This window comes from Gymnoscopelus microlampas, assembly GCF_963454915.1.
Source record: "Gymnoscopelus microlampas genome assembly, chromosome: 23".
In the NCBI taxonomy this organism is placed as follows: Eukaryota; Metazoa; Chordata; class Actinopteri; order Myctophiformes; family Myctophidae; genus Gymnoscopelus; species Gymnoscopelus microlampas.
In genome coordinates, this window is record NC_139960.1 from 22,216,840 (window position 1) to 22,229,339 (window position 12,500).

The 12,500-nt window shown below is 44.5% G+C and overlaps 1 protein-coding gene across 1 annotated transcript in view; it reads left to right on the top strand.

Annotated features, from left to right (window-relative positions):
* The window catches only part of anks1b (ankyrin repeat and sterile alpha motif domain containing 1B), a 316,968-nt gene that overhangs the window by 86,316 nt on the left and 218,152 nt on the right, over positions 1-12,500 (top strand). The window contains 2 exon segments of the mRNA XM_084049725.1: positions 444-524; positions 5,732-5,888. Coding sequence (XP_083905851.1) covers positions 444-524; positions 5,732-5,888 — 238 coding nt within the window.

Genomic DNA, 12,500 nt, shown 5'->3' on the forward strand with positions numbered 1-12,500 from the left:
TGTCCGTTTGTCCATGTTTTTCCTGTGCATGTGGAAAGTGTGTGTTTACAAGTGTGTATATAGTCATGTGTGTGTATGTATGTACAGTATGAACATGTTTGTGCGTGTGTGTGTGTGTGTGTGTGCGTGTGCGTGCGTGCGTGCGTGTGTTTTCTGCTCACAATTAGTGCGTGCCTGGCTGTCTTTCTGAGATCGTGTTTAGTGTGGTTTTATTTGCATGCTCAGCCTTTTTACAAAATGACACACTGCAATGTCTCAAGTGTTCATTTATCTCTTACAGGTCCATTTGTACACTCTGAGTTAAATTAACACCCAGGAATTTGAACTCGTCATGCTCTTTTAAGGTTTTATGACGATGATGATCAAGGCTTTGAGATTTGCAGCGTTTCCTGAACCCCAAAGAAGGACTTTTTTGTGATTTTCTCTGTTTGTTTTCTTCACAGCATGTGGAAGGGCCTGAATGTCAACTGCACAGATAGTTCAGGATACACGCCTCTACACCACGCGTCGCTCAACGGTCACAGGTAGGAATTGGAACACCTCTACACCACACCAAATACAAATAGCATATAGCAAAATAGAATCCAAAACGCACAAATGAAATACTAACATTCTGTGTGTGTGTGTGTGTGTGTGTGTGTGTGCGCGTGCGTGCGTGCGTGTGAGAGAATGAATACACACAATACACACCCTCACTCTCACCTGGGCCTGCTGATAAAGCCTTTCCACACTGTGGATTAGCATTAACCTCACCGTTAGCCCACTTTAGCGGAACTGAAGGATTAGCGGTGGGTTTTCGGGGCAATTATGTGGATTTCCTACTTTAGATCAACGGGAGGAAGGGAAAGGAGGGAGGGGAGGAGAAATGCAGCGTGACAGTATAGGACTTAAGCCAGCAACACGTGCTGGAACTTGTTTAAAGTGTTAGGTGGCAACGAAAGGCAGACAAGTGACCAGTGTTGCCATGTCTGCTTATTATAAGTGACTTTGGGCTTGTTTTTCTGTAAAGTAGCTTGTAAATATTGGTACAGCTTGTAAACATTGTTGCGTTTTTTTTTGGCTTGTTTTTAAAGTGTAGTTGCTTATTTCGGCTTGTTAAAATTCTTGTCCCCCCCCAAATAAATTAATGTCTTTTTAGTCCACGGACCCCCATCTGAATTTATAATTTGTGCCAGGGACCCCCGTACCAGATTTGAGTTGTTAAAATGTAAAAAAAAAATATTCCATACATTTAGCACTTTTTTTTCTCCAAGATTTCTTTGAAAATAGCAGATCTACAAGCTCACAACGTGTCGCATCCCGACGCGTTATGAGCTTGCAGATCGGCTATTTTCAAATAGCCGATCTATATAGGTTTAAAGTGCTCTTGGCCTAGGTTGCTTCTTTTGGGCTTGTTTTCATGAACCGTGAAAAATCTGTCAACACTGCAAGTGATAATTAAAATAGACTGGAGACAGAGGGTTTTACTATTCGGCTGAGGTTATTTGAAATAATTGGCAACACTTTATATGTGAAGGTGTGTACTGACATGACAGTCATAACCAAGACACCACACGTGTCATCAAAGTGAAGGAAGCATTAGGAATGTTGATGACTTAAGTGTCATTCGGTCAATTATGTACCTTTCAGTACAAATTTGACATGACAACAACTTGGCAATAGCCAGATGTTTGACTGTTGTCATTAAGTGCCATTTTGACAATTATGTTTCTTTCATTGAGTGTTTAACTGTTAAATGGCAGGTGTCAAATCATAACAATAGAGTTCATCACTGGTACTCGAGAGTCCTCTAGACTCTACAATCAGTACTGAACTCTACAATACTGGACTTCAGTTCTGACTCTAGAGACTATACTATCAAACTAATAATCAAGTAGTAGCTCAGATGTATTTGACCTTCTCAATGGGATCATGAGCGAGTCTACCCAGTTTTGGGCACGGAATGAGATTGAAAAGCTCAACAGCACTGTTTATTTAGAGTCTCTGTCACGCTCAGTCTCTTCCTGAGAGCCCCCTCTATCTCTCTCTCTCTCTCTCTCTCTCCCTCCCCTCTCTCTGGCATTCTGAATGCAAATGAGGTGGCTCACCTCACCACCTCAGAGAGAGGTGACAGTCTCTCATGACACTTCCCTGTGCTCCAGCTAGATTGAATGCTCAGCACAAACCTGGTACGCTGATTAGTCACTTCATCACTTTGTGGAGTGGGAGTTCTTCTATTAGAGTCCAAAGTGTATTAGCTAAACCTCCTCTGTTCTCGCTGAAGTCTCCAGTCCCCACCCCCGCGCCTGTGATTCTGTCTCTGAATGTCTGTCTGTCTGTTGGTGCTTTTCCACTAGACGGTATTGGCAATTCAGGTGCCAGTAGCAGTACAGCAGTGAGAAACACAGGGCAGATACAACAATTAGGTTTCAACTTCCCGAAATTCGCGGGACAGTCCCGAAATTGGACCCTCTGTCCCGCGTCCCACACAAGCAGAGCAATGTCCCGAAAATCAAAGATATGGAAAAAAAATAATAATATTTTTTTTTAAAGTAAAATCAGGCAAAAACTAGAAAAAGTGCTCCTCGGAGCACAGGTCTCCGCCAGGTCAGGTAGGTTATTGTGGGGCAGCAATGTTCGGAATTAACCAAACAGGATGTAATATGAAAAATGGGACGGAACCATCTTGATCACTTGACTATAGAGACAATGGGTACCGATGTGCATGATGTTTGAATTTGTAGGAGTAATATAAAAAGAAAAGTGTTGCAAAATCTGCCACCTGGTGGCGCTATAATAGGGCAATGTTAAAAGGGTGGCATTTGTTCTTCAATGTAGTGCGAATGTGCATGCAAAGTGTCAGCGCAATCGGACGCTGCATTCATGATTTGTGGCATTTTGTTCAAAACGGGCCACTCCTGCAAACTTTAGATGTCAATGTTAGTCAATCAGGATGGAATATGAAAAATGTAAAAGATCCATCGTGATCACATGACTATAGAGATCATGTGTACCGATTTGCGTGAAATTTGGATAAATTCTGAAGGCTTAGTATCAAAAAATGTGTTTTACATAAGTCGGCCTGGTGGCGCTATGAAAGGCAAATGTGAAAAATGCAGGGCAGATGTTTTTTCTTGGCCTCTACGGAGTGTGCGTGCTAAGTTTCATGCAGATCTGTGCAGTTATAGTTAAAAACACAAATCGGCCTTTTATAGCTCCACCATGAGGCTGATTTGAACATTTTCAAGTGGCATTTCTTCTTCGGCCTAGTGGGAATGTGCATGTGAAATCTCACGGAAATCGCAAGCTGCGTTCATGATTTGAGGCATTTTGTTGAAAACGGAGCAATCCTGCAAACTTTGAAAGCCAACCTTAGCCAATCAGGATGTTAAAGGAGGTAAAATCTGTAGGAGTACTGTCAAAAAATATGTTTTGCAAGAAGCGGCCTCCTGGTGGCGCTATAAAAGGCCCATTTGAAGAATTTGGGGCAGAGGTTCTGCTCTGGCATCCAGGGAGTGTGTGTTTCGCTGCAATCAAGCCAACGGTGCCAGACAATAGCTGTACACAAAATGACAGAATGACGGACACACGGACACACACACGGACGGACTGACAGGGGGTAAAACATACTCTCTCGCCATGCCTTTCGGCCTGGCGGAGACAATAAGAATTAAATAACATAACCCTAACCTAACATAACCCTAATCCTAACCCTAATCCTAACGCACCTTATGCACGCGCGATGTCCCGCGAAACGGGTTCATCTGTCCCTCAATGGGCCTGTTTGAAGGTGGTCACCCTAGGTACTAGAGATGCACCGATTGAAAAATCCTTGTCCGATACCGATTACCGTTTTTTTAAAAGTCTGATCTGCCGATACTGGTTTTTAATTTTGTACTTAATTTAAGTACTTAAAGGTATGGTAAGTGATATTTTTGGGTTAAAACAAAAAGTATTTTATTAAAAGGTTAAAGCACTATATTCTGATAGTAATCATTGCTATAGAGTGTTTGTTCAGTAACAGGAGTCTCCCCGTATCTCCAGCTCTTTAATAAACAGAAAATACATTTTCCGGTAGGTGTCAAAATCTCAGCCAATCAGGAGAAAGTACCCATTTTTAAGCTTCATTTTAATAGTGTTCCAGTTCCAATTTTGCCTGCTCATTTCTTAATGTCGTCACTTCCAATTTCACTTGTTTAATCTATATCCTGATTGAGTTCTCTATCCTGATTGGATAAAATTGGAAATGAAACTGAAACTGAAACGAAAATGCATTTTCTGTTTTATAAAGAGCTGGAGACAAACACTCTATAGCAATGAGTACTATCAGAATATAGAGCTATTTAACACTTATTTTAACCAAAGAAAATCACTTACCCTACCTTTAATTTTGTGTATTTGCCAATACAGAGTACCAATAAGATTAAACCAGGAAAAGAACACTTATGCCATATCATAATAGTACAATATCCAAAATCACAGACGATATCCAGTCTAATATCATTATGGCTATAATATTGATGCCCTATACAACGAAAGGCCTAAAGTGATTACAAAAAGAAGAAGATTTTTTAAAAGAATACTACTGTAGTCTATATACATTTTATTTTTATGTTTTATTTGTACCATTACTGTCATGGCTGTCACTGTTATAGAGCTGCATGATTATGGCAAATTATGGGTTTTTGGGTTATTTCATTTAAAAAAATATTTTTCAACAAACAAAATCTTATCTTACTGCAAAATAGTTTTCTTACTTTGACTAAAAGCAAAAATAGATAAATAAGGTTTTCCCATTCAGACACAGCAGGACATGTATGTATGCATTTAATTGTTTTCAAAGTGAGAAATGTACCTTATGTCACTAGTCATGGGACTTCAACAGGGGGTCCAGGACCCCTAGGGGTCCTCAGAGTTACTACAGGGGGTCCGCCAAATCTTTGTGTGATATGATATTTTTTACATTAACCACTAGCATCCGATTTCTGAGGAGGACTTAAGCCAAAAATAGCAGATCTACAAGCTCATGAGCTTGTAGATCTGCTATTTTTGGCAAAGAGGTATATAGGTGTAGAGGGGGGAAAGAGCAGACCAAGTAAAAAAAAAAAAAGTTGAATCTGCAGCACAATTTTATACAATATAGAGGGGGTCCCTGCTTTATCTCTCTCTCAGCTAGGAGGTCCTTGGCCTGAAAACGTTGAAGACCCCTGCTCTAGTCTAGTCTCTTGCCTTCTTTTCTTGTCTCTTCGTTTTTTGTTGGACTGTACACGTGAAATATAGTGTGTTTCCAGATATTTCGCCATTGTTCTTTAGCACAGAGGATCAGCTATGGTGACCGGCTATACTGAGACGGTCCTATACGCTTTGGAAAATGAAGTACCGGGTACCAAAAGCAAAGTGGAGTTGAGTTGAATTGAGCCAGTATACCATGCCGTTGAAATGATTGATATTGTCTGGTTGGCTGACTACACAGCTTGCTTACTTACTTACACTTAAACTCCAGCATCCGTATTGTGGGGGAAATAGCAGATATTTTCAACGAAGATATTCAATGTAGAGCGAAAACAGAAATGTCACTAGTATGCACCGGAGCCCTGAGGGACTCCGCTCAACCAAGTATAGGGTTTAAGTGGTAAAAGTGTACATGGTCCATCTTTTAATCACTCTCTGTCTCACTCTCTCTGCCTCTCTGCCTGTCTGTCTGCCTCCCGGCCTGTCTGTCTGTCTGTCTGTCTGTCTGTCTGTCTCTCAGAGAGGTGGTGTTGAAGCTGCTACAGTTCGAGGCGTCTACGAACGTGGCGGACAGTAAAGGATGCTTCCCGTTGCACCTAGCCGCCTGGCGGGGAGACGTGCACATCGTGCGGATCCTCATCCACCACGGCCCCTCCCACTGCCGCGTCAACCAACAGGTACGTAGACTAAAAGGTGAGGGTCCAGTGAGGGTCCATTAGGATTAGGTTATATTTGTACTGTGACAACTGACCCAAACCAATACACAGAGACAGTATTTCAAAAGCCAAATACAGGCATTTATTTGGGGATAATTGCACAGAGTTGGGAATGGCGAAGCAACCAAAACAAACATAAATTCTTCCCAATGCAGGGTTTTGTCCATGCACATTTCAGTGTTTCCAGTCAAGTCCTATGTTGCCTTTAATAGAAGAGAGGCACAATGTCAGTAGGGTATTTCACCATTACAGTTAAATGGAGGAAAGTTCTCGCTTACCGCCTGAGCACCCGTCCGTTCAACGAGGAGAGCCAGTGAACACTTAGGCAGAGTGAGTGCTTTTCTGTAGAGTGGCCTCACCTAGCTGTCCAGCGCAGGTGTCCACAGATCAGGCTGATTGAGGAGGTAGAGTGGAACCTACCTCCCCTCAGAGCCATTTAAGGAGCGTTGCGTCACTTCCGTTCACTTCATTGGGCCAGTCCGAGGAGCCGAATTGTGACAAAGCCCTGAACCGGAAGTTTATGGAATGCACTGGAGTCTATGAGTGTTTGTCAATATTTCGAGTTTACATGAACCACGTGGCCAGCGCTGTTTTCTGCCCCCGAGGTGACGCAACTCTCTAATACAAGGCTCTGCCTCTCCTCTATGACGTGTCCTAGACTCACACGGAGGCGCTGTCCTTGGTGCTGAACTCTGCCTCTGCCTCGTTAGGGTGCTTACCTGTCTGGCGGCCCAGCAAGACTCCACAGTACACTCTCCGAGTTACAAATGGATAGATTAACACTAGCCTGCAAGGTCCAGAATAATACATAAAATATAAACGGTCATGTTGATGCAGGACGGCAGAGCAGAAGGAGAGATCGGCGGGGTCACTCTAAACTAAGCACTGCCGAATTTAGGCCGGCAGCTCGAGGCGATTGATTGGATTTCGGCCACCCGTCCGTCGGAGAAGCGTGCCAAGCATGCCAAGGCCAGCGGCCTGTTTGTTTCTCGTGTGTAAAGACTGCGTGAACGGATTGACGCCTCCGCCATCTCTCTGATTAATGTTGGTCTTCATCGGCGGGGTTTCCATTCATCTGTTGTCTCTCAATGTGGCAGTGATCCATGGCTGCAGATTACTTGCAGTTATCAGTGATCTGTCTCTGACAGCAGGGGTGGGAGCAGTCAGCCCTCCGCTGCTGTCGTCTGTCGTCAAGGGAAAACCGCCTCCTCCCTCGGCTCTCGCAGCATATTTATGCTGTCACACCGTGATTTTGGAGAGCAGTATAGCACTGCCACTGATTATCAATGTTTTGACCGATATTTCGTGAACATTTTCTAATCAATTTGAAAAACATATGTTTTGAAAAACATATTTGAGAAGAATTCTCAAATGAATGAAAATAAACAAATAATCACTCAACCCGTATTCAAATCTAAATCAAACGCTGTAAATTTTCCCCATCCTTACCAGCTGTTAGTGGTGAAAACGCCCCTTGAGTTTCCTCCAGCACCTCCTTGAGGTTTTTGCAGCGATACTGTAATGTCTCCCTCAAGGTGATTTGCCGGCTATTTACAGAGCCTAATAAGCACATTCTCCTCCGTAGCCATCAGCCAAATTGTTTCCTTCTGAGAGGGGCCTGAGTCTTAATTGTTTGCTGTGATGAATGGCATCCATCGCCCCTGACATGAAGAGTTTTGTCAGCAAGAGTGGAAGGTAATTTTATTGAATCCCCATCAATGTGGAGGCAGGCAGCTTAGGGTAAGTACCGTAGCTAATTGGGACCCAATGCTTCCCGAGCCATATGTGGCCCATAGGTCAGGAGCCTCTCCTGTGTCTACAGGGTGAGGCAGCTTGATGTACAAGTACACCCCCTGGACATGCCAACCCTTCATGCAGGGCAGCATTAGGTACCATTTCTTAAGTCTTTGGTATGACTCTACTGGGGATTGAACCCCCGAACTCCCAGTCTCAGGGCGGGAACTCTAACCACAAGGCCACTGAGCTGGTTGCAGGCATTATGCAGTTCCACTATTGATTGATTGACATGCATACATCTTCATTAACAAAGTGCATACGCGTCAACACATTTGTACATACCTGTCAAAAGGATAAAACACAATAACACATGAGAGCTTATTTCCATTGTGGTCCTTTGGAGAAGAAAGGTGCTTACAGAGTTAAGAGGGGCTTATGCTTGATCGTTGTGAGATGCCACTAATCTTATATTAAAATTGCCTAGAGGGTGGGTCGACAGTGGGTCGACAGTGGGTGGACGGTGGACATCACAAACGTAATATGCAGACTTGCAAGAGACACCGTTGCTCCAATCCTCACCATACTTAGTACAAACACTGTTCAGGGGTCTACCATCAGAATAGCCACGTGTGGCCGCCAAGTGTCCCTGACACAGTGTTGCTCCAATCTGCGCAAACACTGCTCAGTGGTCTGCCATGACCACTGGGGGCCTCAGGCACACAATTGCTCCAATCTTCACCAAACATGGCACAAATGCTGTTCAGGGGTCTGCATGAGAATATTGTAGTTACCCCCAAAAGGTAATTAATTATGTGTGCAAAAACGTGTATGTGCGCAAAAACTCATATGGGGCACTACAGCAGTGTTACAGCCGTGTCTAACATTTCAAATGACCATTGCTCTCATCAGCACAACATGGGACTGGATTTGAAGGCCAAACCTTGTGGTTAAAAATGCTCCTTAGAGGTATATGTGTGCTCCGCATGCATGTGCGCTCTGCATCTCCATGGTTGTTCACTAATAGTCCGTACGGTGTGTTGCCTGTGCGGGTATACAGTCGTACAGAACACACGCTCATAAATCCACCGTCTAAGATTTATGGAGTGAGCATGTGTTTACGATGCCCCGGCTCCGTATTTCCCCTCCGTCTGTCTGCAAACGGTAAAAGTAGGCCTGCATGCATTAGTCAGCGTGATATAGTGAGCCCCACACACACACACATCACGTAGACATACAGCACGGCTGTGCATTACCCCCTTTCTCAGCGATATTACTCTGCCCACGCACCACCATTACTCCTGTCAGAGGTTGAGTGTGTGCGCGTGCCTCCACTTGTGTGTGTATGTGTGTGTGTGTGTGTGTGTGTGTGTGTGTGTGTGTGTGTGTGTGTGTGTGTGTGTTTATGGGCTGTATCGTCATTGTTTATGCTGAGTTTTATAGGGCAGATCACAAGGGCCCGTGCACGCTCTGTCTTAACCACTTAAACCCGATTCGTAGTTCGGCGCACGTCGTCGCCGCATGGCAAAAAACAATAGCTAATCTACAACCTCACAGCGACCGAGCTTATTTAAAGTTTAAAAGGGGTTATTGTCTGCTCTATTTTAACATCAGGGAGAACGAGCAGGAGATGAATATGTGCAGTATATATACTGCTGGAGAGAAATGATAAAATGTCCAGACCAGGGAGACAAAACAGGGAGAGAGAGAGCGAGGTGGAGCATTAGAGAAGTGTGCGTAGGTGTGTGAGCTCAACATGGAGCGTTATTAGTGGTTAGTGGAGGTTATTGGTCGTGGTAAACCATTCACAACCCCCTGTTTACTGCCTAATTGGTCCCAGCAGTGTGCATACACAGCTGTTTGTGTTTACTGTGTGTGTGTTGTGTTGTGTTGTGTTGTGTTGTGTGTGTGTGTGTGTGTGTGTGTGTGTGTGTGTGTGTGTGTGTGTGTGTGTGTGTGTGTGTGTGTGTGTGTGTGTGTGTGTGTGTGTGTGTGTGTGTGTGTGTGTGTGTGTGTGTATTGGGGGGGGGTCTGAGAGTGGGAGAGAGAGAGACACACACACACACGCACGCTCGCGCGCGTACACAGTAAGTGTCAGGGTGTGACAGTGATAGATAATGAGGTATTGCTTGTTTACTCTAGGCCTGTAACGTGATTGGTGACCCAGCTAGATATTTTGCAGACAGATAGACATATTTTGCATGTCTCTGTTGTTTTTTTATGCGCTGTCTCTTTCCGTCTTTCCCTGTGTGCAGGTGTTGTGGGTGTGCGCATGTGTGTCCACCGACAACTACATGCGTGACAGATTTTTCTCAGGCACATTCTGTGATACGCTGCGACCAGCTCTCTGTTTACCATTTAAGTTTGTGAACCAACGCCTCGCGTTGTGAGCTTGTAGATCTTGTAGAGCTTGCCTCTTTCGTATATTATTTGACAATTTGGCCAGTGTTTGACCAGTTTTTATAGTGTAGTTTGTTTATTACTTTTGATGCAGTAACGGTCTTTTTTCTTTTTTTCTTTCTTTCTGTTTTTTTAAGTATTAAAAAGTTTACATTGTCACTTAACTGTTACCTGGGGACCCCCCCAAAATCATATGGGGACCCCCCGACCCACTGGAATAGCCGATAGGCAGAGAGTAATTTTTCATCCATCTTTGCCAATATGGTACTCATACAGGATACAGGATAGACAAGGGCAATTGGAAGTGATGCCACAAAATAATTTGCGGAGAAAATTGGAACTGAAACACTACAAAAATTGAAGCTTGTAAAATGGGCTCTGTCCTCTGATTGGATGAAATTGGTGTACCACCTGAAAATGCATTTTCAGTTTATTAAAGTGCAAGAGAGACAGGAAGACCCCTGTTACTGAACAAACACTCTATAGCAATATCATAATATATTGTTTCAACCAAAAAATATCACGTACAGCAGATATAGAACCACAGTCTCTTGTATGTGGTTAAAAACATCAATAACTCCATAAACATCTATCTGTTTCCAATCTGGATAGGCCACATATCGTATTTGGGCTGCCAGTCTGGTTATTGTTGTTGTTAGAATACCCCAGCATCCATATTCTGGGGGGAAAATTTGCCCAAAAGTGCAGATCTACAAGCTCTCAAGCTTATTTTTGCAGAAGAAATTTGATGTGGAGAGAAAAAAGCGGTCCAAGTACAGTCACTCACAACTCGGGTCCGTTTTGACCTAGAGCCGAGGGGTTGGAGTGGTTAATGAGAAGACACAGAAGCTGCCCTGGGTGTGTGTAGATGCTGTGTAAACAGCCTCATTACATCCATATGTATGATGACCCCTGTGGTGGACGGGTCACTGGCTTCCTCCAGAAACCTACAGCAGATATGTGGAGATGTGTGGGAACCAGCCAAGAACCCCTGGGCCCGTTTCTTTCTGCAGTCAATAGGGCAAGGGGCTGATTGTGTGTGTGCGTGCCTGCGTGCATGTGTGCGTGCGCGCGTGTGTATCAGACATATCCCAGGAATGTTTTGCTTTCCATCAGAAGGACAGAAGGTTACACCATTCCATCTCTCTCTCTCTCTCTCACACACACACACACACACACACACACACACACACACACACACACACACACACACACACACACACACACACACACACACACACACACACACACACACACACACACACACACACACAGACACACTCTCTCCCCATATCCTCTTGATTCAACTTCATTCCACACCCTTAGTAGCCAGAAGAGAAAGACGGAAGAGGGACAATCAGATGAGATAGGGATATAACTTCATTGATCCCACGGATCAATGACATTTCACTGAGTAAACACAAATCTATGCAGTGTGTACAGTTTGGTCGGGGAAGACCGTAGCACGCGTACAGCTGCAGGTAATTACAGGGTAGTGCAAAACATGCACAAAGTGTCCATGTAGGCTATCCTTTGTGCAGACAATACTGTACATGGTCATGGGGTGGAAAGTACTCATATGCAGGGGAAGAGAGATAATGGGAAGGTGGGAGTGAGTGCATATTGGTGAGAATCAGAGGGGAACGTGTGTGTGTGTGTGTGTGTGTGTGTGTGTGTGTGTGTGTGTGTGTGTGTGTGTGTGTGTGTGTGTGTGTGTGTGTGTGTGTGTGTGTGTGTGTGTGTGTGTGTGTGTGTGTGTGTGTGTGTGTGCGTGCGTGCGTGCGTGCGTGCGTGCGTGCGTGCGTGCGTGCGTGCGTGCGTGCGTGCGCACATGTGCGTGTGCATGCTTGATACTTTACGCCTTGTAAGATTTCCTGCCGGCCCTATTTGATACAATTCATGTCTCTGGTACCCCAATCTACACTGTAATATCCTCAGTGATCCTCTGATAGTATACAAATGGAACCAGGCCGGGCAATTAGGCTTTGATGTAGCCTGGCAGCGCATAACGTATTTAGGAAAATATTTCCTAAGGTAATAAAATCAAGTGTAAAGTCCGGCAAAACCTCATTCACTTGAATGGAGAGTAAATGCTTCTGCAGCCAGCAGGAGGGGAATTATCGACATCTGCTGGACCACTAATGGGAACTGCAGGGAATTTCATTCTACCGTGTGAGCCTGAATTTCAAGAGCTCTCCCTTGCCACCTGTTCCCAACCATCAATCATTTTGCTGGGGGACCCGCTGCTGGAACCCCGTCAAGGACCCCCTGGGGGTCCCCAGAACCCCACGTTGAGAACCACTGAACTAAACCATAGGTGAAAGGTTCATGGGGTCACCCACTGGCTGCCGTGTGTACTTTGCATTGTGTGTATCTCTGTGCTCGCTGTGCGCGCGCCCTCGTGCATGCGTCACCGCTACAAAACGAAACCATATGTTT